The sequence below is a fragment of the Uloborus diversus genome, chromosome 2 (genome assembly GCF_026930045.1).
Source record: "Uloborus diversus isolate 005 chromosome 2, Udiv.v.3.1, whole genome shotgun sequence".
Lineage (NCBI taxonomy): Eukaryota > Metazoa > Arthropoda > Arachnida > Araneae > Uloboridae > Uloborus > Uloborus diversus.
Genome location: NC_072732.1, coordinates 40921691 through 40947767, shown reverse-complemented (window position 1 = coordinate 40947767; position 26077 = coordinate 40921691). Strand labels below are relative to the sequence as shown.

At 33.7% G+C, this 26077-nt stretch overlaps 1 protein-coding gene across 1 annotated transcript in view; it reads right to left on the bottom strand.

Moving 5' to 3' along the window:
* Positions 1-11382: 11382 nt before the first annotated feature.
* Positions 11383-26077, bottom strand: part of LOC129235236 (potassium/sodium hyperpolarization-activated cyclic nucleotide-gated channel 2-like) — an 85846-nt gene continuing 71151 nt past the window's right edge. The window contains exons 7-11 of the mRNA XM_054868945.1: positions 25355-25504; positions 24318-24536; positions 21727-21873; positions 16343-16586; positions 11383-11912 (exon numbers count right to left, since the gene is read on the bottom strand). Of these exons, the coding sequence (XP_054724920.1) occupies positions 11383-11912; positions 16343-16586; positions 21727-21873; positions 24318-24536; positions 25355-25504 (1290 nt within the window). The remainder of the gene's footprint in view (positions 11913-16342; positions 16587-21726; positions 21874-24317; positions 24537-25354; positions 25505-26077) is intronic.

The following is a 26077-nucleotide window of genomic DNA, read 5'->3' as shown; positions in this document are numbered from 1 at the left end:
CTTACACACATTGCAGCGATAAATAGTTTGGCTGTGGCAATTCTTGCAGCGTAGTCTTTTATTGTCTGTCGACCTTACGATAAAATATCCCCCAGATACAGGCATTAGTAAGCTGAATTTGCTTGGCCGTCCTGTAGCTGGATTTTTCTTTTTCATGTCACTATCATAAGGGGTGTGTAAAAGACGAAGTGCAACCTCTCGCCTAAAATCCAATAGTGACTTTCTCTTTTCTTCTTTCGATAGTCTTGAAAGTTTCCAAGCATTAGTTAATGCAACATCAATATAATTGGAGAATATTGGCCACCACCATTTTTTCCCTCGGACTCTACTTCTGTAATTTGAAACTAAATTGTCACACAAATCAACACCCCCCATTTTCATGTTGTATTGCTCAATTATACAAGGTTGAGGAACAGAAATCTTCTTCCTCTGGTTTCTGGAATAGCGAGAAACGTTTTTGACAGGCTCAATTTTCCATAGGTTGAACCCATAGTCACAACAACGTTGTCATTCCATCGTTTGTGCTGGGCATACAAATTTGTTTGTTCTACAGGATGCGATAAAACATCGGAATCAAAAAAAAGATTACAAATATCAACACTAGCTTTACCTTCTAGAGTGTCTTACAGCTTAAATGGGGACCTGTTCTTCATTTTTTGGTTGATACCTATCAATTGGTTCCTGTTTTGTCCATCGCCAATCTTCTGTTTTTCGTTTTTTAGTTTTTTTACTACGGGATTTGGAACAATTGAATTTTTTTTTTACGCGGTCTTCAATTTCGCCTGCAGTATCGCCCGCTAAAACTTCATTATCATTATTTAAAATTTTATAATTGCCTTCTTCATCACTAGCTTCTGTTATTTCTGGTGGTACAACAACAATATCTGTTTCTTCATTTTCATTATCATCATCATCTGAGTTTTGTTCGAAAATCGGTTCCAATGCTTCTTCCAAAGTTAGATATCTTGTTCTGGGCATTTTGAAAGGCAGAGACGAAAAAAAAAGCTTCCACAGTCAAAACGCGCAGAATAAAAATTAAATATAGTTCTACCCTAAAGCAATTGAGACAGACAGTCGGTCTACCCCTTTTTCGCTGACGTTGCGTCAACGCAACGCCAGTTTTTACTTCCCCCTCCTCCCCAGCAGAAGCAGTTTCTTTGAGGAATAATCTGATAAAAAGTGACCTTGACTAAAAGTATTTCATATCTAAACCAAAACTTTTTTTTATTTTTATTTTTTCTGACAGAAAACTGGAACACAAATTTAGCCAAAAAAAAAAAAAAAAAAAACCATGTGAGAGAAACAATTTTTATCATACATAAAAAAAGAAATTTAAAGCAATTTTTTAATTTAACATATTTTTACTAATATTCTTAAATTCAAATTAGCAATCGATAAAAAAATTAGATTTCTAGTTTAGTTTCTATGGATATTTATTATAACCGTTGCGTCAACGCAACACCAGCGGGTAATGGGTTAAGATTTTATGTCATCCCCTGAATTTCTTGTGAAGAAAAGTAAAAAGAAAGAGCATTGAACAATCATTTCAAACTGTGTGTGTTTTGAGAGGCAAAAAAAAAAAGGTTTATTTTTTTTCGATGAAATACTCGCAAATTTATGATTTTCTTTGAAATTGGAATAAAAATCTTGGAATACTTTTTTTCTGGATGAAAGGTGCCCTATGTTCGATTCTGCCCTCCCTGATAACGTGTACACAAAATTTCACGATGATCGGTTGAGTATAATGGAGCTCTAGTTAGTTGAGCTGTGACCTTGACTATGTTTATCTGTTTTAGGGAAGCTTAGTGAAAAATAGACGCGTTATTGGCTCGGATTTTAATTGGAATATTTTTGAAAAACTACTAAAAAAGTTTCTCCACTCAACTTAGGGCCAATTATCCCTCCTATTTTTCGAAACAGAGGTTAACATTGTCAGAGTCGGAGTTCAACTTCTCAGAGCCTCACAATAGTTAAGGCGAACAAAAAAACAAACAAACTTACTTTCGCATTCATAATATTAGTAAGGTTTAATCTTATGGACTTAATTCAATATTGCACAGATGCAGGCCCGGATCTATAAATTTTGGTCCCCGCTGCAACAAAATCTGTAGGGCTCCTCCCCAGAGGCCAACAGTGTATATTTGCAACGTTAATGTCCTAGTGCTAGTTTTTTTTTTTCTATTTCTTGGACCAATGGGCACCCTTAAGAGCGCCCCTCCTCGCAGTGTGGGATCTGCCGGTCTTCGGGTACACAGATCCAGGTCTTCACAGATAACTTCAATATACTATTTGAATTTTACCTAATGAGTTGGATAGAACGATAGCCAGGTGGAAGTGGCATAAATGCGTTCAAAATGACATTGTGTTGAAATGTACTTTTTGTACATTTGTATTAAAAATCACACTTCAATCATATTTAAGTTTTTTTATTAAACAATATTTATATCAAGCAAAGAAAACAGCGATCAACAGCAGAAGACAATAAACTTGGAAAAAATATATTAAACAAAATTGATCAACACATTTTTCTAAAAAAGAATTCAACGGTAACACTAAAAGATTTAAGAAATGGCACCTATTTTTGAGCGAAACATATGAGTTATAATGTTCTTTTGATAATCATCTCAACAAATTTTTTTGTAAAGAAGTTTCTTCAATCTAAAATAGATATAATCATTCAACACTTACATACATATTCTTCTCGAGTTTATGAGTTAAAATGTTCCATGGTGATGTAGTAATTATGATTGTTTCGTTGGTCAGTTCGAAAAACAAGAAGCATTGTCTCTCATTTCATATCAAAATAATAAAAAAGTAAAAAGTAATCATACATGAGCAGTATGCATAAAATGTAAAGGTATTTCCTACAAATTGGTCAAAGTATTTCCAAAGAAAATACTTAAGTGAGATGCTTAAAAGGAATCCCCGAAAATGTCTTCTTACAGAATCTTTGATAAACGAAGTGTCGAAACTGAAACTATACAAAATCATGTCCACTTTTCAACTGTGCAAAATTGTTCCAGAAGACTCAAATATTTTAAAGACCAATAAATAACAAAAATATTTGCAAAATACAGCATCAAACTTCAATTGTTAATTGAGTGAGAAAAGAAAAAGGCTGATGTTATCTGCAGTAGCTAGAATTTACTTTTATTCATTATGATTCAAAGTTCATGAAAAACTTTAAAAATAAAGGTATTTAACAAAAAAAATTTTTTTTTTTGATTTTCAAGCATTTGTACATCAGTTTTCTAAAATTATTCATGGTAAAATTATTAGCGACAAAAGGAAAGGGGTCTTAAAAGAATTTTCTTAGTAAATAAATTAAAGAAATTTTCATCACTTCTTTCTTAGACCTATCTACATTAACGCGTAAATCTTCTTTTCATTTAAGGCTAATTTTGAATTATTTGTTTCAACCACGGAGAAAGACGAAAGATTCTTTATTATTGCGTAATAAGTCTAATGAGGAGTTGTCTGGAGCAAAGAATCGCGGAATGTGTGAATTCAAATTCTGGCTAGTTGACTTATCCCCCTTTTCTGTGGTATCAAACGTGTTACTACGTATATATTTTTGTTAAGTTAAATTAAGTAAATAGTACTAATTGCTAAGAATAGGCTTTGTATTTTCCAAATGTGATTTATATTTTCTCATTTATTCATTTAGTTTTTTTAAGATATCATGTTCAGAAGTATTTTTTGAATTCATTATTAAAAAAAAAGAAAAAAAATCAGCATGTTCTAACGTCTATAGAATTAATAGGTAAATAAGGAAGAGAGAGATGAAGAATTCGAATAAAAATTTGATGTCGCCAAGTCCCTTTTGCAGCGGTTGACCATTGCTTCGTATGCGTATTAAATGAAAATAGAAACGAAAAGCGGGGTTTTGATACTTAAGTTGAGCATTGATAGCTATCATATCACGAAATAATGTTTTTGAATTCCATTAATTACATCAGAGGTATATCGTTAAAAAATACAGTACATGTGAATTTCAGAATTTTTCAAATAAAAGGGAAGCAGTTCGTTCACTTTTTGAAAAAATTAAAAGTTTAAAAATGATTAGAAGCATAACTTCTAAAAAGCACTCTTTTAACTTCTAAAGCACAGTTCCATTTTTGTATAATACTGGTTAAATTTTTGAATAAAATGATCGCTCGTTGCTAAGAGTTTTCCTTCGTTTGAAAGAATGCCGTTTGCTGATTTTAAAAAATCATTCAAGTACAGAAATATTTTCTGGAAACAAGTCAGTATTTTTTTTCATTAAAAAAACTAAAATGTGGTCTTTATGGTTTCCATTACAACTAAAAGAAATAGTTTGAATTTTCAATCACCTAGCAAGAATTTAAGAAATTAATTAACTACACACTTAAGCATTACTTGGATAACATCACATTTTAAGAATCCATTCATACACCAGCTATTACAAAAGGAAAATATTTCATTTTCGGGATCGGTTTTGTGTAGAACAACGTATCAAAGCACGTCTTTGAATTGAAAATTTGCTTCACAATGTTCTTTACAACGCCTAAATCTTTTTAGTAAAACTAATTTAAAAAAAAAATCAAATCCGGATATTTGTATCATATGGACAATATCAGTGAAAACAGAAAAAAAAGAGAAAAAAAGCATAATAAGCCCATTTCAGCAAATTTATTGGGAACAAATGAAAATACTTTGATTTTGAAAAGTTAAAGTTAATAATTTGTCTGCAATAAAGAAAAGATGAAAGGTGCAGAATTAAAAAATACAAAAGAAAATTATAGACTAGCGAGTCATTCTATTGAAGTAAAATTCTCTGAAGTTGATGCAAATAATAGAAGTGAGCACAACGAAAAAAATTTGCTAATTTTGAATTATAAAAATGATTACAACAAGAAAATTTAGGAACAAATTTTCTGCTTGTAAACAAAATTTTGTAGACCACAGATCGTAAAAACGGTAAATTGTGATCTTATTACCGTCATGAAACATAGCAAAGGTATGGTTTTTCAAAGATCCAGTGTCCATGGATTTTGTATTACTGTCATTGAATTCTTTATAAAACACAGGATTTTTACTTTTGTTATATCGTTCAAAATGGATGTAAACAGCTCCGAGAATTTACCTCTATTTCTAGCGAGCAATAACATTCGAATAGCAAAAGAATCTCCTTTACAAAATCAAAATGATAGTGAAACTTTTAACTCATCGTTGGTTTCAAAATGTTTCTTATAGGAATGAAGCGCGACAGTGACAACCAAAGGAGATCTGGGGCTGTGTGCTGGTATCTCTATCAGTATATGTATAATCCTTCCTTTTTGCAGATTGTGCAATATAACCAATCCTTGGTTATATTGCACAATTATCAATTTACAATCCTTGCTTTTCGCGGATTCCCCAGACCGTATCACTCACTACACAATCCTTCCTTTTCGCAGATTTCTCAGACATATCAATTCACAATCCCTCTTTTTCAAATTGCGCAGTCAAATCAATACATAATCCCTCCCTTTCGCTGACTGAGGAGACAAATCGATGCAAAATCCTTCCTTTTCGCGGATTCCTCAGACGTATCAATATATAATCCCCCCTTTTCGCAGATTGCTCAGACATATTAATACACAATCCTTCCTTTTTCGCATATTGCGCCGACAAAACAAATCAATGTACAATCCGCGAAAAGGGAGAATTTCGCATTGATTAGTCTACTGGTAGAGATATCCGCACACGGCACCTGCTGGTTGGAAACACCGAAGATGCATTCACAAAATATGTCCGCATTCCATTTCATGATTGCCTGTTTGCTGACGTTTCATTTGTGCTGAATATTAGGAATGAAAATGTTTCATGTTTATGATTTCTCATACACTTTTACAGGCGTCACCGACTGACACTGACCAGATTTACTTAAAATATCCCATATAATGTTTTCTTTGACCAAATGAACACACATGTGTTCTGTTTAGCAAAAATATACAAAAATTTAAAAATACAAATCACCACCAAATCAAGCACATATATAAAAAGATATGAAATATTAAAATAACATTTAATATTCCAACAAATGGATTGTGTATCGCTCAGTACACATTGCATCAGCACAGTTGGGATTTAAAACAATATATCTGTAAATGGTTCCACGATTTGAACGATATAATGATTTAGTGTGCTGTGCGATATAATGATTAAAGGTGCACTCTGAATTTTTGAAGGTCAATTTATTGTAATTGAGAGTAAAAAAACCATTTTTTTAAATAACGAAATATTGATTATGTGGTTCATTTGACTATTACTGCATTATTGCATCTTATTAATACTTTTTAAAAGTTTTAAAGATATGCATTTAAATTAAATTATTAATACATATTTCTTCTTTTTTAAATAAAAAACATTTATTTTTGTCACCTAAGTAATTGTGTTAACTAAAATGTAATCTTTATGTACAAAGTGTGAAATATTTTAATAATTTCTTATCAATAAGTAACTAATAATTTTTATTCACACTAAAACAAAAAGATGTATTTGGTTTCATGATGATGAGTTTCATCATAAACAGGGTCTAATATTTAGCTTAATAAATAAGTGCTTATTCATTAATTCTTGTTTGTAAGGAAATAAATTATGTAGAATTAATCTGCTTAGAATTCGGAGAAGTAAAATATATTATGGGAAACTGTAGGAAAAAAAAAGAAACATGCACATACACGCACATCAAGTAACTTATAATTGCATATTTTAATGCATAATTTTACTGTAAGAAAGCCCATTTAAAGTAATTGCTTTCTTTTAATTCAGGTCTTTGCTAATTATTGGGTTATGGTGCAAATTGAAAAAAAAAAAAAAAAAAAACATTGTCTTGGGAATTTACGTCTGATTCTTTCCAAGACTTCAGGCAGACAAATACGTCAGCGAGGCGAAATTTCTCCCTCTCTCTGTATTGTATATATATATATATATATATATATATATATATATATATATATATATATATATATATATATATATATATATATATATATATATATATATATATATATATATATATATATATATATATATATATATATATATATATATATATATATATATATATATATATTGCTTCTTGGTTGTCTCAGTAAAAAAAAATCCTAAGATAACGTCAAAAAAATTATATGAGTTAATAATATGAAAATAGGAAAAAATTGTTTAACGTCGAGAACAGCGTACGTTCCGGTTCAATCTCAAAATCTTTTGTCCAATGAATAGGTTCTTTTTTTTTTTTTTTTTGCCTTGTTCCCAGTATTTATAAGCGATATTCTGATTAATGTTCTGGTTAAAATAAAGAAAGGTTTTTTCGCTTACAGTTATTTTGTGTAGAAATCGCATACCGAGTTTTGTTGCAAAGTAAACTTCTGCTGGCTAACAGATGAAGATGTCAGAGCAATAGCAGTCCTAGTTCAGTCCTAATGATTTACAACACCAGAATTATTAAAAGTCTTGGGGGTCAAGATTGTCGAAAAATAAAAGAATTTTTTCGTTATTGTGGTCAGCTGGAAATTTTCTCCAAAAAAAAAATAAAAAATAAATAAATAAATAAAAACATTATAAAAATGTTTATATAATAACATACACTATATTATCTTTAATGACAAAATTGATATTGTGACATCTAAACCATAGTTTAGACTTCCCTATGCATAAATGTATGATCACATATAAGCAAAACCCACAGATTTGAGCTTAGACCACTACTGTTCTGACCCACTGCGACATCTATCGGAATTGGACAACGAGAAAAGGGATTTTTTCGAAACAATGCACATTACTGAGCGATACACAAAGATGAAAAATGTCCACAAAAAAGTCACAAACTCCATAGACATGCTAAGAGATTTCTGTGCTGCTAAGTTCAACAAGTTAGGTTAAATCGGCCTAAATCTCTTCCTCGCACCGGATCCTGTCTCTCATCTCGAAGCACAAAACACTTATCAAGATGTCCCGTCAATGCGTAGTTTGTTTAAAGGAATGGCACTTGAGATTAATCACGACACTACATGCATGAGAGAGAGTTCCAACTGAATAGTATTGCTATAGCTAGATTTTTTTTTCTTTTCTTTTTTGAATTCTTTATTATTGCATTTCGTTAGTTTGGTCAACCAAGTTTCTCTAAGAAAGACAATTAAAGAAAATGTCATCGGTATGAAGACCAGGGATCTTTCTTGAGCGTATCTTCATGATCGAACGTGATTCCCCATGTTTTAGCAGACCAGGTAACCCTCATTGAAATCAAGAAGCTCTACAAAAATAAGTGTCACATCGATGGCTGAAAAATGCTAAGCTCATTACACTGGAATCCATGCTAAAGAGCTAAGTACTACGCAGTACCTAAAATAATTGCTACACTACAGCTCCCTAACAATTATCTTCGCAATCACGCCATTTTTTGCTCCACATGTAATTCAGTTTCCGCTTTTTGAGTTAAAAGGGAAATTAATTGTTCACATCAATGTTAATTGATGTTGACAATTTTCAAAAATATGAAATAGCATTGTCGAAAGTAACAATTTTTCAATTGGTATTAAAGATGAAAAGAGAGATTCAGCCCTAACCCATACCCTGCAACGTCCCCCCCCGTCATCTAGCACTTCTGCACTGGGATCAATGTAACATAAATGCTGCCGACGTCTAAAAAAATTAAGGTAAAAAATAAAAAATACTTTTGCAAATGTAGACATCATGAAATTTCAAATCCTTTTGTTGTAGACGTTCACAACTTTTTAAAAAAATTCATTTTTTTTGAGTTTGAAGTTGATCAATTTCCATAGCAACTATGGAAATTTCGTAGCAGCTGGAGGGTATGTTATCTCTTCACCTCGATTCGAAATGAATTTGAACATAGACTTTTACTTTCAACTAGACTGCAATAAAATGTATTAGAAGGGTGAAGAACTATTTTTGTATAACTTGTTTTTTAATGTTTGAATAGACTTATCATTTACAACTTCTTGTGCCAGTAAAAATGAACTAAATTTTCTCCAGCTGGATAATTAGTTCTTATTACATTAATAATGACGGAAATGTAAAACATTAAATATTTTAAGTCAATTTTTTTCAAGCAATACAACTCTTGCATGAATTATATTAGGTATAGTCGGAACTTAGTTTATTACAATTTGAACGCAGTTTCAACACATGACGTAAAAATGTTTCGTCGTACGGATTTATTTACTTAAGAACTTAATTTCTTGTTTCTAGTAGTAATTCAGCACGCTTCTATTGATAAAAAAAATTGTAGAAATGCGAATGCAAAAATTTAATAAATGAAAAAAAATCAATAATCATTTGTGTTATTAAACAATTACTGCTTTAAATTATAGCAAAGCATTACATTTAGGATGAATTTTATGCAATCGAGCAAAATACTTTAATTGATAGTAGTTTATGTGATTGTGATAGAGGTTAGATTTTCTATGCGTACCGGTTATTTGTTTATATATATAAGAAGTAGACAAAAAAATATAATAAAAAGGAGATACGGGAAGGGGGGGGGGGGGTGATAAGTTCTAAGAGATTTTGGAAACGTCTCACTAAAACACATTAATATGTCGATGCATTAACACTTTCCGAAAAAAATCTAAGCTTTATGAAAACTTAACTTATTGCATTAAATGTGTAAATGTTTTCTTAATAATTATGATTGGAAAGATCTGAGCTTGCATTTTGTTATAACCTTTCATTCTTCATTATAGTGTCGAGAGGATGTTAATATGTGTAGTTGTTGCATTCTCTTATCATACGTTTTCAGCTATTTAAAAGGAAAAAAAAAACAGATAACAGTAGGGGTATTCAGTCTAAACCTTAAAAAATGTTTCAATAATATTTTTTCTTTTCTTTTTTAGATAATTTCGGATTCACAATGCTACTAGATTCGAGATGGGTCAAAAAAAAAAAAAAAAAAAAAAAAAAAAAACACTTAATGTACCAAAAGACATGAGTAAGTGTATAATGAAATGAGCAATTAAGGGCTACTTTTGAGTGTATAAGCTACAAATGAGCAATTAAGGGCTACTTTTGAGTGTGTGAATAATCTGTTTCATACATTTTTAAGGAAGACCGAGATTCCACGAAAGAAAAAATGGCGTGAAGCAATCTCTAAGGCCTTTTAACGAGCTGGCACACAGCATGTTACAACAAATAAACATATTACTCGTATTTCTATCAGTATAAAAAATTTCTCTTGTCTATAATTCAGATAAGTTCTTTATACAGAGCCGTCATTAGTCCATCACATGAGACGACCGGCTTCTACGTTGATTGTGCAATACGTAAAAGTCGTGTACAGAAAAAAATAGATTCCTATACAATTGGCTATATTTTCGTCTACATCTATGTACAAGTGTCACAGGTTTGTGTAACCTGTGACGGTTTATGAAGAGAGTTTTTGCACCACCGAAAGGATTCGCGCCCCACTCGGCAACTCACATCGCATTTCCTCTGTTCGCTTTTAGCTACAGCTTTCAACTGCAAAGCTACGAAACAGTAAAGACTTCTGAAATACTATGCAAGCAGGATAGATATCACTTTTATCTGTCGCATGTAATGGGTAATCCGGTGATCATTTCGGGAGTTGACAACTGTACTCAATGTAATAAGTTCGAAACCGAGAAGAAAAAAAAGTGAGAGAGTATTTTTGTGTATAAAATAGTTGTGCATATATAAATTTCATTTATATCTTTCTTGAAATTACTGATGAATGAAAAAAGTAAAATGTTTACAGTAAATGGGATACACCATTTCGTTTACGTAACTCATGAACTCTATATGTAATTAAGGATTCCCTTCGTAATTCTATGAAAACATTAAAAAATATAATGAGCGTTAGTATATCACTCTTCGACATCTATATCACCAGGTAGTATATTCTTTTATGGAAGAATAAGGTACCTACTTAAAACATCGTTTTGGATATCTAACATACTGATGGGTCACCTCAAAATGAATATAGGCAGAAACCGACAAAAACTAAATTTTTAGGAGCCCGGGGAAGCATCATTTTAGGAGCCAGACAAAGGATTCCTTACAGGCGAATTCAACGTAAGGTGGCCTCTAAATGATTCTGATTTTGAAAAACTAGTCGCCAAGGTGTTTTTCTACGCCGCACAGGCGAGCTGGTGGCTTTGTCGGACCCTGAACATAGGATATGTATTTTAAACTTGTGGCGCAGAATGAATACAGATTTCCCGTTTTTATCCCCGTTGCTCGATTGATCTCATCGAGGAAATCTGACAAGTGGATGATGTGTTGGCGCAAAAGACCGAGTGAGGCACTCGCATCCGCAGAGAGACGCGTCCACCATCAGGGCAGGTGGTGGCGAAGAAGAAGTAAAGAGAGGCACGGTGGTTGTCTTGTGTCGCATCATCAGGGCCGGGGCTGCGCGGTGTCCGGCGGGGGCGGCGCCAGGCTCGTCGACTGGTAGAACGTCTCCGAGCGCTGAAGGAAGCTGGATCCGGGCGCCCCCTGCTGCTCCCAGTGGTTGAAGCAGCTCTCGGACTTGGGGCGCGGCAAGGCGTGGCGCAGCGTCTTGGAGACGGCCATGGCGATGGAGTGCTTCTTGAGCTTCCTGCCGCGGAAGGCGGGCGGCAGGCGGTCGTAGACGCTGTCGTCCGAGCTGCTGTCGTCCGAGTAGCGCGGGCGCCGCTCGTGGCTCGAGAGGAGGAGCGCGTTCACGGCCTTCAGGTCGTGCTGCAGGTCCTCGCGGTTCGAGATCAGGCTCGGGTTCTTGCCGATCTTGTTGAGGCGCTCGGCCGCGATCGACTCCATGGTGCGGCGCATCAGCGGGTACATGTTGAGGACGGCGTTGAAGTGCTCCACAGACAGAGAGAACAGGTTGCAGTACGTCTCGGCGCGGACGCTCGCCACGCGCTTGGCGTTCGTCAGCAGGCAGATCTCTGAAACGAGGACACCAGATCATTTGAGGCAGCGAGTACACATTTACAACGCGTTTAAAGTTCCGGTCCCTGGAATACTTTCATTGAAACGTTTTTTTTTAAAATCATGTTGTATAGCAGAACTTACGAGAGCTACTAGTACTATCCCTAGTCCCAAAACAGAGGAGAAGGCTCACCTACCATTTTTACTGTAACGTTTCTACCTCTCGTGTAACAGACAACAAGAGAATGCATAGTCTTTAAGAGACGTTTTATATATATCTAATATTTACCGCTGTTTTTACAATTATTTAAAATGCAAGATAATATTGAACTGCATCTCCGAGCTCTTCACAATCTTCGATCCATAATCTCTCTCCTCGTTTGACCTACTTAATTTCCCTTATATACGAGATCCCTTCGGTGGGGGAGCTTGCTAATGTTTAAACCAGACCGGCGGTGTGATGACACTCTTCGCAAGTTACGCTTTTCCGCGCTGTTTGGGATTTCGAACAGCGATGACAGTGGACTGAAAAATGTTCGCTATAGTGTCACAGACATCATCTCGCACCGAATAGAGAAAGTTTATGTGCACAACAAACGTCCGGCTGTCGATAGAATTCGGCTATTACGAAAGCCACATGGCTGGCTTTTCGTAGAAAAGGGAAACTGAGGCCCGTATTCACGTAACTCTTGAATTATAAAGCTTCCATTATGATGATAGATATAAAACATCAGCGTAACGTGTTTTTTTCATGACGAGTGTGGTTTGGGAAAGAATTTCTAGATTGACCTCACACATTGAATTTAAACAAAAAATCACTGGAGGAATTGCATCGGAAAAGTACTGGTTACCTCCAAATTTTTAATTTTGGCACTTACATCCCTTTGCTTCTCACTGCTTCATTTGACTGAGTGACAAGCAAAAGTAAGTATAGTGCGTGGCTTTCTTTAGTTGAGCTGTGATCTTGACAACGTTCACCTGATTTTGGGGAATTCAGTGAGGAAAAAAACCGTGTTATTGGCGTAGCTTTGAGAAGGAATGTGTTTTGCAAAACAACGACGAAAGTAACCCGACTGAACACAGCTCTAATTACCCTTCCTTATTACCCGAAATAGAGGTAAACATTTTCAAGTTGACTTTTTACAGTTTTGAGTAAAATGCTTGTAAAGTTCTACCTTAAGGAGGCTTTCATTGAAAATTTTTTCTAACTCCTGCTGTAAACCAGAAGCTGCACCAAATCAGGTGAGAGTTTCTACTTCCATTATTGCCAGTTACCTATTTGTTTCTAGGCGCTTTATTTTTTCCGTAAACTTTGTGCTTCCGTTTTAAAATTATCCAGTTAATTTCTCTAGTACGTCATGGAAAATTAAAAACTCTGTAAAAAGAGATTTTCTACAGCACAATGAGATCTCTCACAAAAACCCAGAAAATGTTTTCAGTTGTTTTTGATACACTGGCTCTTTTGAATGTTTTCAATAAGTTATTACTGAAAACATTTACAGTTTGAGAAAAGTTCTATGCAAATAGGTCGTCAAGAAATACGATTCCTCCCATCGTAAAAATTGATGAGCAGACTAATTCAAAGTTCAGGAAAAATTTAAAAACAAATAATAAGAAAACTATTTGAACATAAAGATGTGGTTTATAGCAAACGAGAGGAAAATAAACCGGAATATTTTGTGAAAGAATAAATAATAAATTCCCTGTTCAGAAACGCTGGTTGCAGAAACCGCCAATTTAGTGTGCGTTTACTATTCTATCGTCTGGCCAATATTAGCTGAATTTGAGGGCCGGGAATTTCTTGGACGCCCTGTCAAAGGACCCGTACATTCAAACTTGGTTTGTTTCGATCAAAGCAGATCACTTCATTGGTCCTGGGAATATTAGCTTTAAGTCAGCGGCCACTGGTTACACCACACTTTAAAGCCAGATGCACCCGGGGCAGCACCGGAAACTTTCAAATCCATATGATACCATTTTCCGCAGCTTTCACCAGCGGGATCCAAAGTCTCTCTCATCATTTCTCAAGATGTTGATGGCAGCTGCATCTCCAAATAAAATATTTAGCTGCGACAAAAGATAAGGTGCAAATGACGCTAAAACTGTAAAAATGATCTGAAACTTTGGCGAAGTCACAAGTCAGTCACTCTTTTAAAATCTACAGTGCAACATCACATCTACACATTTAATCTGCAAACTTTTGCAATAGACGCGTTCCAACAATTTGGCCTCTTTAAAAAATTAAGAGGTTCGACATTTCACGCGCTTGAAAAAAATCCAAGACTTCCAGAACTTCCGTTAAACTGCCAAATACTACCAGATCACATACATTGCTATTTATAAAAAAAAAAAAAGGTTTATTTTTTATTACTTACAAAGCGCATTTAAAAATGTCACTTTCATTCACAGGTGTTTCCATTATTTTGATAACTACCCGTATGTATCTCGGTAAAATTTTCCAGTCTATTCCAAATTTCAAAAGAATCTAAGATGGTGAGTATAGACTCTGTGATGAGTTGATAAGGCTCTCTTGCGGTCTCATTGGTCCTCAATGCTCTAAGTAACAATAAATGGGGAAAAAAAATTATGTAGTTAATCAGAAAACATTCTCAGATGATTTGTGACCTCAGAGGTACTAAGTGTTAAAAATGAACATGAATTACTTGTGTACAAACAGTTACAGTATATTGTGTGACAAAAGTAGGTAGCTCTAAAATTAACCATTAAATAAGCAAATCGAATAATTTCAGAATTTTTTGAGTATTGTACTTTAAAAGGAATTAGAGTAAGATATATGTCCAATGGTCCTAGGGAAGAGGGAAGACTGTAACCTTATATTCAAAAAAAAAAAAAAAAAAAGGTTTAGTTTGAAGACGATAAACAGGAAAACGTAATTGCATACATTTAAAAATTCAAATAATCCGTGACTCAAGCAGAACATGTTGTTGTTACAAACGAACAGAAATTCAGTCTAAGCACAGATGTACACTCCTGTTTGTGAAAATTACAACACCACGAAGGACTTACGCGAGTGAGCTGAAAATTGCAGGAAATGTAAAGTAGGGCATGATATGCAAATGAATAGAATTGCAGACCGGTAGCGCATGCGTATGCTGAGCAGCGCCCTCTGAACGGCGGATCGAACCGAATATAAATAGACGGCTGCAGCGAGGCGTGTATGATTATCGGTGGTTATATGCTAGAGTAAACGTTAACTGAATCTTTACTATGCCTCTTCGACGAAAGAAAGCGAAATTTGAGCAAATTTCGGAGTTTGAACGGGGCAGAATCGTCGGCCTTCGTGAAGCTGGATTGTCTTATCGTGCAGTAGCCGCTCGTGTGCAGCGTAACAAGCACAATCATGCGTGTTTGGAAGTAGGGGACGGACGAGGGTCGGGACAGCTCGGAAATTCGGAAGTGGACCCCGAAATGTGACGTCAGCTCGCGATGACAGACACCTGGTGCATATGGCGCTACGGACCGCACAGCTTCTTCTAGACAATTGGCAGCACAGTGGTCAACAGCTACAGGTGTTTCATTGTGTGCTTCATCAATTCGGAGACGTCTGCTGCAGCGCGGACTACGCGCAAGGATTCCTTTATACAGGATTCTTCTCACGCAAAACCATCGCCGCCTGCGGCTACAATGGACCAATGTGCATAGGAGCTGGCGTGCTGATTCGCTGCAGGTCGTCTTTTCTGACGAATCCCGCTTCAATTCGTGGCACCATGATGGCTGAATTCGTGTCAGGCGCTATGCCGGTAAACAGCACATTCCGGAGTGCATTATCGAAAGCCACAGTGGACGAACACCCGGAGTTATGGTCTGGGGTGCCATAGCATATCATAGAAGATCACAATTGCTACGAATTGTGGGCAATTTGGACAGTACCCGATACATAAACGGAGTTTTACAGCCCCAAGCTATTCCTTTCCTGCAAGGATTGCCAAGGGCTGTATTCCAGCAGGATAATGCCCTTCCACATGTCGCTAGGACTGTCAAATCCTACCTTGATTCGCAGCAGGTACAGCTTCTTCCTTGGCCTGCATATTCCCCGGATATATCACCGATTGAACATGTGTGGGATTTCGTTGGGCGGCGTCTCGCTCGTGATCCTCGCCCTGTTGCTTTGACAGACGAACTTTGGTTGCGCATACAAACAATATGGAATACTCTTCCGCAGGCAGATATTTAAACTTTGTTTCACTCCATGCCGAGTCGTGTAGCAGTCATACTGCGGCGCGTGGTGACCACACAAAATACTAATTTCTATCGCTTTTTATTGTTTGTTTGGTTTGGAAATGTAACCATTCATTTGTACCATTACCACTCAACTGTGTATTAAATTTCATTCAACTATGATGCTTCCTTCATGCTGTTGCAATTTTCACAAACAGGAGTTTATTATGACTGTTATGTTTCTGAATATCAAGAACATTTTCCTCACCTCCGAAGTAAGATCCATCGGAGAGGCTGGTTGCGACGTCGCCGTTGCTCATAACGATGTCCACTATGCCTTCTTGGATGAAGTACATTTTGGTGCCGAGCGTTCCCTCCTTGATGATGACGTCACCCGGTTGGACCACTTCGTATTTCAGCTTCGTCACCACATCATTCACAAAGTTTTGATCTGCGTTTGCGAAGAAAGGAACCGATGCTACCAAAGACCGGCAATTATAATTTATCACATCCTGAAAAGAAAATGCGAAACAATTATGAAATAAATAAACTAATTGCACCTTTCGATAAGTCATAACATACAGAAGATACGTATCGCTTTTTTCTCACTTTTTTTTTTTTTTGCCTAAACTCTCGTAATTTTACTTTGGCTTTGGGTGGACGATACAGGTGGGCGAACTGGTGAAGTTTTCATTATGCAATATAAATTTACGTAATGTACATAGGTTGAGCGTTTCCAAAAAAAAAACTTTCTGGTCGAATTGTAGGGTACTCTGTGCAAATGTGATTCCTGAATTACATTATGTATTAGCACGGCTTTCCCCGTAATAGAAGAATAAAAGGTTAATTGGTTCGGCGTTATATTTACAGTTAACGTCTACTATGCGTTACGTATTGTTTTTTTTTTCCTCAAGATCTCTTCATATTTTTGGCAGATTTGAAAACTCAGCATGTCGCTTAACAGAAATCAGCAAGTTTTAGAATTTTTTTTAAAGAGGAAGAATGTTTCCCTTCATTGCTTGAATCGCAAAATAAGGCATTTATCCGAAATTAAACACTGTAGAAAGTACGTTGCAATAGCAATATTTTAATAATTTGCTGAAAATAATTCCATAAAAACTAAGAAAATAAGAGCATACTACTTTTTCTTAACAGTTAAAAGTTTTCAATTTAAATCTTTTCTAACGTAAAAAAAAAAAGATTTGGATCGCAAAAAAGAACGTTTTAAAAAATTTTCAAAACAAAATTAAAAAAAAAAAAAGGGTAATTAAACGATCAAAGGGAGTGAAAGACGTAACTATGGTAACATACAAAACTAAATTTCCGTTTCGAAAATAAATTCCATGATTTTATTCTCGAGCTTAATCATTTAGAATCGTTTGCCTTGCTTGAGGTAAGCCTTGGATTTTGGTTTTAATTAAACGATTACTACAGCTCTCCTAATGCTTGTAGAAACTTTCAACAAGCATCATCTTATGCAGGAAATTCCAAGCTTTTGAATGATCCAAAACTTGAAAAAACAAAACCAATTTTTCGAAGAAAACGCTTCGAGGTGCATACTCCTAAACTAATTTTGTACCAAATTTCATGAAAATCGGCTGAACGGTCTAGGCGCTATGCGCGTCAGAGATCCAGACAGAGATCCCGACACATATCCAGACATTCAACTTTATTATTAGTAAAAATTACGGTAAAAGCACTCAGTATGGGGGAAAACATCTGTATACATTTCAAAAATCAATTTTTTACGCTTCAAACAATGAATTGGATTAGATTTTTTTCCAAATTTAGATTTGGATTCATCCAAAAAATATATAATGATATATATTTTTTAGATTACTAGAACGATCTATCCGAACCTACTTGAGGCATTTTGGACACCGAACCCACAGTTCACTCCCTTCAGCATTTGAAAATGGCGTTTCGCAAGCACATGCACAGAACCATTTTGTTCTTCACTTTCCCATCTCTACTCTTCCTTTTCTGAAGAAAAAGAAAGCTGCTTTGCCTCAGATTGTGCGCACCATATTTTGCTGTCCAATGGGATTTTCCTTCTTAATCTCAAGCATTAATCATGCAAGAAATCCAATAAATACCAGAAAAAGCATATTTAACGTTAATACAAGAGAAATAATAATTTGTAAAGTTATAATTAGAGCTCAGATTAGATGCAAATGCAATTATATATTTTAGCCTCTTTGGATGTTAGTTCACACATAAATGCATAAAAAAGGCAATTAAAAAAAATAAATTCATATAACTGCGTTTCTCAAAAGATTTTTATTTTCTTCAAAGAGATTCTGTAGATGTTGATAGGATATTTTAATCTTTAGAAACTATTTAAGATGAAATAAGACATTTTTTGAAAAAACATATACAATACAGTAAAAATGTTTGTATTTTTACCCGACAGAATTTAACATTGATAAAGAACAAGTGTATACTATACGATGCAGAAAGCACAAAAAATAAATAAATGAAACAAAAACAAATAACAAATTCGACAAAAAACAGCCATTGGTAGTTGCTTTTTACTGCGAAAATACAGCTTCCTAATTGTTGATCGAATCGCGGGGAATAGGGAGTTTACTGTAATACATTGCAAAAAATGTGTTATTATTTTTCTATCTCAACGTAAATAAACTCGAAAGGCTTTGATAAATTTTATTGAAACACTAACTTTTAGCTCAAGATAGGTAAAGAATTACTGCTCAACCACGGATTCTATGGAATTTGGCAAACGTCCAATTCAGATGAGTCTGACTGAATGAGGGGGAAAAGTAAAAATTTGATGCGCGTGTTCCGCTCATAGACCCAGCTTAATTTAGAGGCTAACATATATCTGCAAAAGCTGACATCCCTAAAAACTAATAGATACGTCCATTTCCACCAGTAAACCGGATGTTTGTCTTTCCATACAATCCATGGTCGGCCAGTACATAAATTTGTCCTTTCCATACGTTTTCAATAATATAACTCACTGCAGCATCTTAAAATATGAATTATTGGTTTCTGTCGAATCAGTTTGTTTGAACTGTAAATTGGGTTTTGCCTTGCGCGTCATATTGAGACAGGGAAGTTCTCTTTACTTGCTGAAACAAGTTGAGAAACCTTCGCTGACGATGAAACATGACAATTTATAAAATATCTGAGTTAGAGTTTACAGGTTGTCTTTCACTATTAAATGTCGTTAGAATTTACATTATTTAATGCTTAGAGTAGAGTTTGTCGGACTCGTTATAAGATGTAGAATCACGTTATTTGCCAAAGCTTATAAAATTATTTCCATATTATCAATAAATTTAAAAATGTGTTCCATCCTCTGTTTGTGCAGTTTCAAGATTATTCAACAGAATTTCCCGAATTGGATACGAAAATACTTTTAAACACAATAACTGCATTTCAATAAAATCTTTTTTTTTTCGTTTTCTTTTTTTCCCTTCAATTTAAGCAAAATTTAAACATATACTCACTGATGTGGATGGGAAAACAGTCTTCTAATTTTTCACATTTTTGCCATTTCAAATCAGTACAAAACTGCATAAAATCGCATATTTGATGTTAGTATGTCGATAACAGCTTATGCAATAGCTGTTGTTTTTGGACTTGTAATATTTATAAATTTTGTAAAATGTTCGTGGTACTTTTTATTAAGTTATAGTTTCTTTAATATTTAATTCATGGATGATGTAAAATATTTATAACTTGACAAAATTATAATTGAAGATATAAAAGGAAGAGATATGGTTATTTATATATATACAGAAAGTGGTAGCTCATAACAGTAATTCATAAAAAGAAATACATCCTTTTGCTTTACCTTAAATTTTTCATTTTTATCCAAACCACTTTTGATAAATTTTTACCAAAACGTTTTTTGCACGAAAATTTAAACATTTGATTGCTCTCAAAAATAGTTTGCTTTCTAACTTGGCTTTGTCGTAAAATATAAGTAATTTTTAGTGCATTTTTACACATATTTAATTTCGCTTTTCTTTCAGTATAAATATTTATTAATTGAATATTTAGACTTTCAGATAATTCAACATTATTTCGTTGAAGTAGAGTCACAAACAATTAGTGTTTTCAATTGAACATTCATAAAATGCCTAAATAGTTTTTAAAATTGTTTTTAGATAGCTATTGAAACAATTCTAAGCGTTTTTGAATGATATGAAATGCAATATACTTTGATATGCAGTTATAATTGATTTTCTAGAAGAGAAAATTTACTACTTTTCTTCACAGAAATTGAGCTGTTAACATATTTAAAAAAAAAAAAAAATTGCGAATATTGCAAGTTCCCATCAAGTAAAACAAAACTTGCAAACAATTAATTATTTTTTTCATCAACAAAGCTAATTTTGCTTCAAAAATTTATCAGCACTATATTAAATGAGCCGTTTATTTTGAAAGTACTTTTACGTTCATTAAAAAAGAAGTTATTAGTATGTTTTGTTATCTGTAACAATACAGAGCTCTCAGAAAAAAAAAAACATGCAGAATTCTAATGCTTGGAAAACGAAAGTTTTAGCCTTCATTAATAAAACTGATTACTGAAACACCTTACCTTAAATATCTTGCAATAAAAAGTAATGAACTTGCCCCATTTTCAAAATAAACGGATCAAATATTGTTTAAGGGGGTTTGAGATATAAAAATCGTCAAATTATGAGTTTTTTTTTATACCATTTAAAAAAATTCTCCATTTTCTTCTGTTTAAAAGGACATTTGAATCTTGTTTCTATCTTAATAAGAATGAAAGAGGTAATAATTTTTGTTGCATGCCTTTAACTAATATTATATTTAACTTTAAAACTTTAAACGCGTTTTTCTCTCTAATGCAGTTTTTCCCAATTTTTTGCATTCAAATTTTTATAAGTCAAGAATTGATAAAGGTAAAGTAATCAAATTTGAAGCAAATCTCTTTCAAACAGTTAACTTTAATTTTTACTCTGCAAATTTGAAAAATAATAATAAAACATTTACTGCAACATATGTGATTTTTTTTAAAAAGTATTTTCGAATTTTAATCTTCTTCGAAATTTTTCTTCAAATATTTTCTATTTTTTATTAAATTAATATTTTGTAAATCGCCGAATGAAAATTAAAGCTTAGATATTTGTGCACAGTTTTTTGAAAAAAAAAAATTAAAATTAACCAGCAATATTTTGAGTTTTAGCGATTTAAAGAAACCTCATTAAAGAAAATTTAATTCATACAAAAACTTTTTTTAAATATTTATGTTATTATTTTGCTTATTAAATGGATGGTGAATCACTGCAAAAATTTCTAAACTCTAAACTGTTTAACAAAATTTTTTTTTAATGTGTCCCGGGACCCCTTAACTAAGAAAAAAAAACTATAAATGGAAAAGGACTTCAGAGAGTTTGCAAGTTTTAAATATGTCATAAAATTTCTAGAAGTATTGGGACTCTTTTTCATGTGATACAGATTTTCCCTGAACTAATTTTGCACAAAGAAGAGCCAAACAGAATTAATTACATTCACAAACTGTCTTTTTCTTCATAAAACTGGCCATGATATCAATTCAAATTTAAATTTTGAATGAAGTTTTTTTTTCCATTGAAAGGAGAGTTAGTTTCTGAAAGTTATTACATACATTAAAGAAATACAAGATGGCAATTGTACCTCTCTTAGCCTTTCGGACAGTTCGTTTAGTATTTCTTCTTCATCGAAGAATTTCCCCTGATACCTGTGCTCGAAATAAGTTGTGATTCGATGTCGAAGTTGCCTGGGTAACTTTCTATAAGCCATATACTCTTCTACTTGTTTTAGCTGCAAAAAAGAAGGAAAGCGTTAATTATGACTACAGAAAGCTATAGGACAAAGCACTAAATGACCGCAGGATTATGTATCAAAATACCAAACGTAGTTTCGTTTGAATCAAAGAAGATATCCTGCCTTACACTGCGTGGAAATCTGTTGCATTACGTAAGATGCATTTCGATTTTTGAACATTATGCTACTTCTGAAACTTGTGTTTTGTCGTAAAATTATTTCCGAGTAGAACAGGAGTCAGAAATTTAATTTTTTCAAAGTAAAATGGAATTTTCAATTTAAAAAGTACTCAATGGAGCCCCACAGAAGAAGTGCAAGTGCCGGCCATTGGCGTAGTCAGTGAAATTGGAGACTTTCACTCCAAAGGCACGAGTTTGAACCCCGACGAAAGCATGGATGTGATTGATCGGTATGTATCCGGAGCTCGGATCCCACTCCATTTTGCAGATTTTTCATGGGCTCAGACAGACATTTAGTGCTCGATTTGTGTAGCCAAACATAAAAGCATAAGATGTTCGGTCGTTCGGGCTCAACCAAAGTACTATAGATTGCGGGAAAACAATCTTGGTCAAAGGCTAACAATATAAGAGAAAAACATCTCTTTTGTGTAACAGTATCATACCGAAAAATAACACCTTGCATTCTAATCAACCTTAAACGATTTCAATGAGCTTCTTATTTTAAAGCTTTTGCTACGCAAGCTTTGAGCTGCATTGTTAAGCACGGAAGCTTTACCTGCAGCTGACTTCAAAATGAAAAATTGCTTTTTAAAATTCTACGTCTTCATGTTCTCGATTCAGAACGCACCTTTTCGGAATGTTTTTAAAAAAATATTTCTCACTCACGAAATACATTCAAAAAGATAGTTACTCAAGTATAAGTTATTTTATCTTAAAGTTTGTGAAAGATTTAAAGCGATAAAATTTAAATTTCAGTTTGAATACAGGAAAAGATATAGAGATCTTCTACTCAAAAAGAACTCATGATGCAGATGATCGCAGCCCATACGAGTGTTTCTGTTTACTTAACTTAATATCAAATCACCTCGTGGCAACAAAACTAAAACTCTTGTTAAATAAATATATTTGTGCATAAAAAGTAAAATTAGAAATAACAACATCAAATAGCACTAATTTCAAATTACTGCAGACACGTGTTTTGGCGCTACAGGGAACACCCGTTTCAATGCAAAAGGAATGAGCTTATACATGCAGTAATTTGTAATTAGTGCTGTTTGACGTTGTTACTTCTTATTCTTCTACAGCTTTTGAATTTAAATTTAACAACTCTAAATATTTGAAACTTTGCAAACATTTTAATTGAACACATTGCTGTGATATAAACCTCAAAAAGGTAATGTGCATGCAATATGTGGTTTTGAAATGATGATCAATTTACTTTGACGGCAAAAAACACGTTTTTCGGCTGAAATTTTCAAACATTTCCCCCATAAAAAATGGTTTTAGTTAATTATTTCCAAAGTGGAGGGTCATGTCCCTCTTTGGTATATCACGAAGAGATAGACACAAAAAGTTTTAAAAATAATGAAAAGTGGAAATACATTACCTTAACACACTTCCAGTGTGTTAAGGTAATTGTATTTTTTTGCTAAAAATATATCTTTTTTATTAAAAAAAAACCTATTGAATTTTGTTTTTCAACAAATAAGTAGTCAAAATGTGTTATTTATGTCATACTTTATAATCGTATAAAATTTTAGAAAGGTGCATTGAATATTGAAGAAAAAACTATTTAGGATGTTCGCCTAACTTAAACATTTCTAGTTCAACTGCAGGGGTGACGGACTGACGTTCAAAAAACGACATGATGCTTGATAGATTGCTATGATTTGTTACGCGATCTCTGCAGGACATGTAGATTTAATCAAAATAAAGAACAAATGATAGTTCAGCTATCATAGTTCAAAACTAGTATTTGTGTGAATATAAAACGTTTTGAAACCAACAAATTTGGTATGGATGAATGGAGGCGGGATAAACGAGGTTCTATTGTAATTCTAAAAAGAGAAGTTTGATACTTTTCAAGTGCATTCCACGGTTTTATGCTTTTAAAACATTTTTTATAGTATGGAAAATTTCTGACACCTATAAAAGAGGTTTTTATCGCTTTTTTCACCGAGGAAGGCGAGTTATATTTTAAAATGTCTATCTAACACACACATAATAATAATAATAATAATAATAATAATAATAATAATAATAATAATAATAATAACTAATATTTAGAGATTACACGTTAAAAATGTATATAAACAAGTAGAAATGCTGAACTGTGGTACAGGTTTAGTTTGTTAAATTATCTCCTGGTTGATTGGTCTGCAGAAGCGTTGATCATGCTTTGGTGGATTAACTAAAGCTCATTATTATCCGCAGCGATATAACAATATAGATATAAAAAAATAGAGAATAAAGTGGTTGAACCTTTTCTCTGTATTGCCTCCTGGAGGAGTCGAGCGATTGTATGAGGTTGGTGGTGTGACCAAGGAAAAGAGCGTAACAAGTGGCGCCGCTGATCATGCTGAGTAAGGTGAGCCACATGTCGGTAATACTCTGTGGCGGAAACCTCCCATAGCCGATGCACAGCATGTGAGACATTGCTTTGAAAAGAGCCCAAGAATACTGCTCAAGCCAGAAGGCATGCTGGAAAAGAAACAGCACAGGTGAGAATCACTTGTTGAAAGAAATCGAATCTGATCGTGGTTGTTTTTTTTAAAGAGGGAATCAATTTAGGTGTGTTTTAAGTTTGTTAATCTCATTTAGAGAAAAACAATAAGTGGAAAAATGTGTATGAAACAGATATTTGTAGATGCCAAATAAATGAAACCATACCACACCATACCACAGGAACTGGATTAACATGGAAAAAGACAAAAATTTGTGCGTTGTTTACTATGATTGATCTTCCCCATCAACTTTCAAAAGTTTTTGGCGTGTTTTTCGCTTTCAGAAAACAATTGGGCTTAGCAATTAAAGAGAGTACTGCAGGTTTCTTCTTTTCAACCTCAGAAAGTCAATGTCACGCTTAAATACAGATAACAGCATTCGATAGCAAAAATATGATACAGAACAAAATTAAAAATTTTTACTTTTAGAAATGATTCATATTTTACATTTGCAATGTACTGAGTTACCTACACAAAATTTTCATGCTCGGAAATAAGTATTGTAAGAAACTGTTCTTTATGGCATTTGTAACTCATAGTAAATGCACTATTTGCATTCACACGAAAGATAAACTTATTGAATACTAATATTTTCCTTTTTCCTGGGGGAAAAATAAATCTTCATTGAAAAAAATAAAGCTTTAATGTTTTCCAAGCATTCACTTATTTGATACCTACAGCTTCTAAGTTTTTATTTAAAAGAAATTAAACAGGAAATAAATGAAAAATGTTGCATATATGAAACAAATTGAATCTAACTGACAATTAAAACGCTTCTAGTATTGATGAATAAACCTGTAGTTCGTTGATGGCGACCCAAGAGTTGGGCGGGAATCCTTGTAACATTGGCACCAGGAACTGAAGGCATCCACTCCAGTGACCAATCAGCAACATCATGCAGATTAAGTTGAATATCTTCATGAACACGCTTGCCATGTTCAGGAACTAAAAAGAGGAAACAAGGTAGCACATCATATTTACTGGGAATTTAATTTCCGATGAATTGCTAATTAGTATTTCCCTTCATGTTTATATATAGTACATAAAAGACAAACATGCGTTTGGATACTTAATATGCTTTCGGTATCAGACACAGCTTGTACTCAATTAGGCTAACGCAAAATTTAAATTTAAATCAAAAACTTAATGTACTTCTCAAAATTTAAGTTAAGCTTCAATGGTTTATGAATATTAAAAAAAAAAAATCTTAAATTATTTTAAAAATTAGAAAATCCTCAAGTACAACATATTACACGATCACAAGACAGCAAGAATAAAAGTTTAATGTACAGAATCTGCAATTATTAAGAGTATGAAAACATAACTAAATATTTTCCCTTCCATTTTTTAAAGGATTTTTAGGCATTCAAAGCTTTGTCGTGCAATTTGATAAGCTAATTATACACTACGGACAAAGGCATAAACTACAGCGTAATATTTCCCACTTGTAAACTATCCATAATTAACTACTAGAATTGACACAGTCAGAGCATATTTAAGACAAAATATTTTTACCCA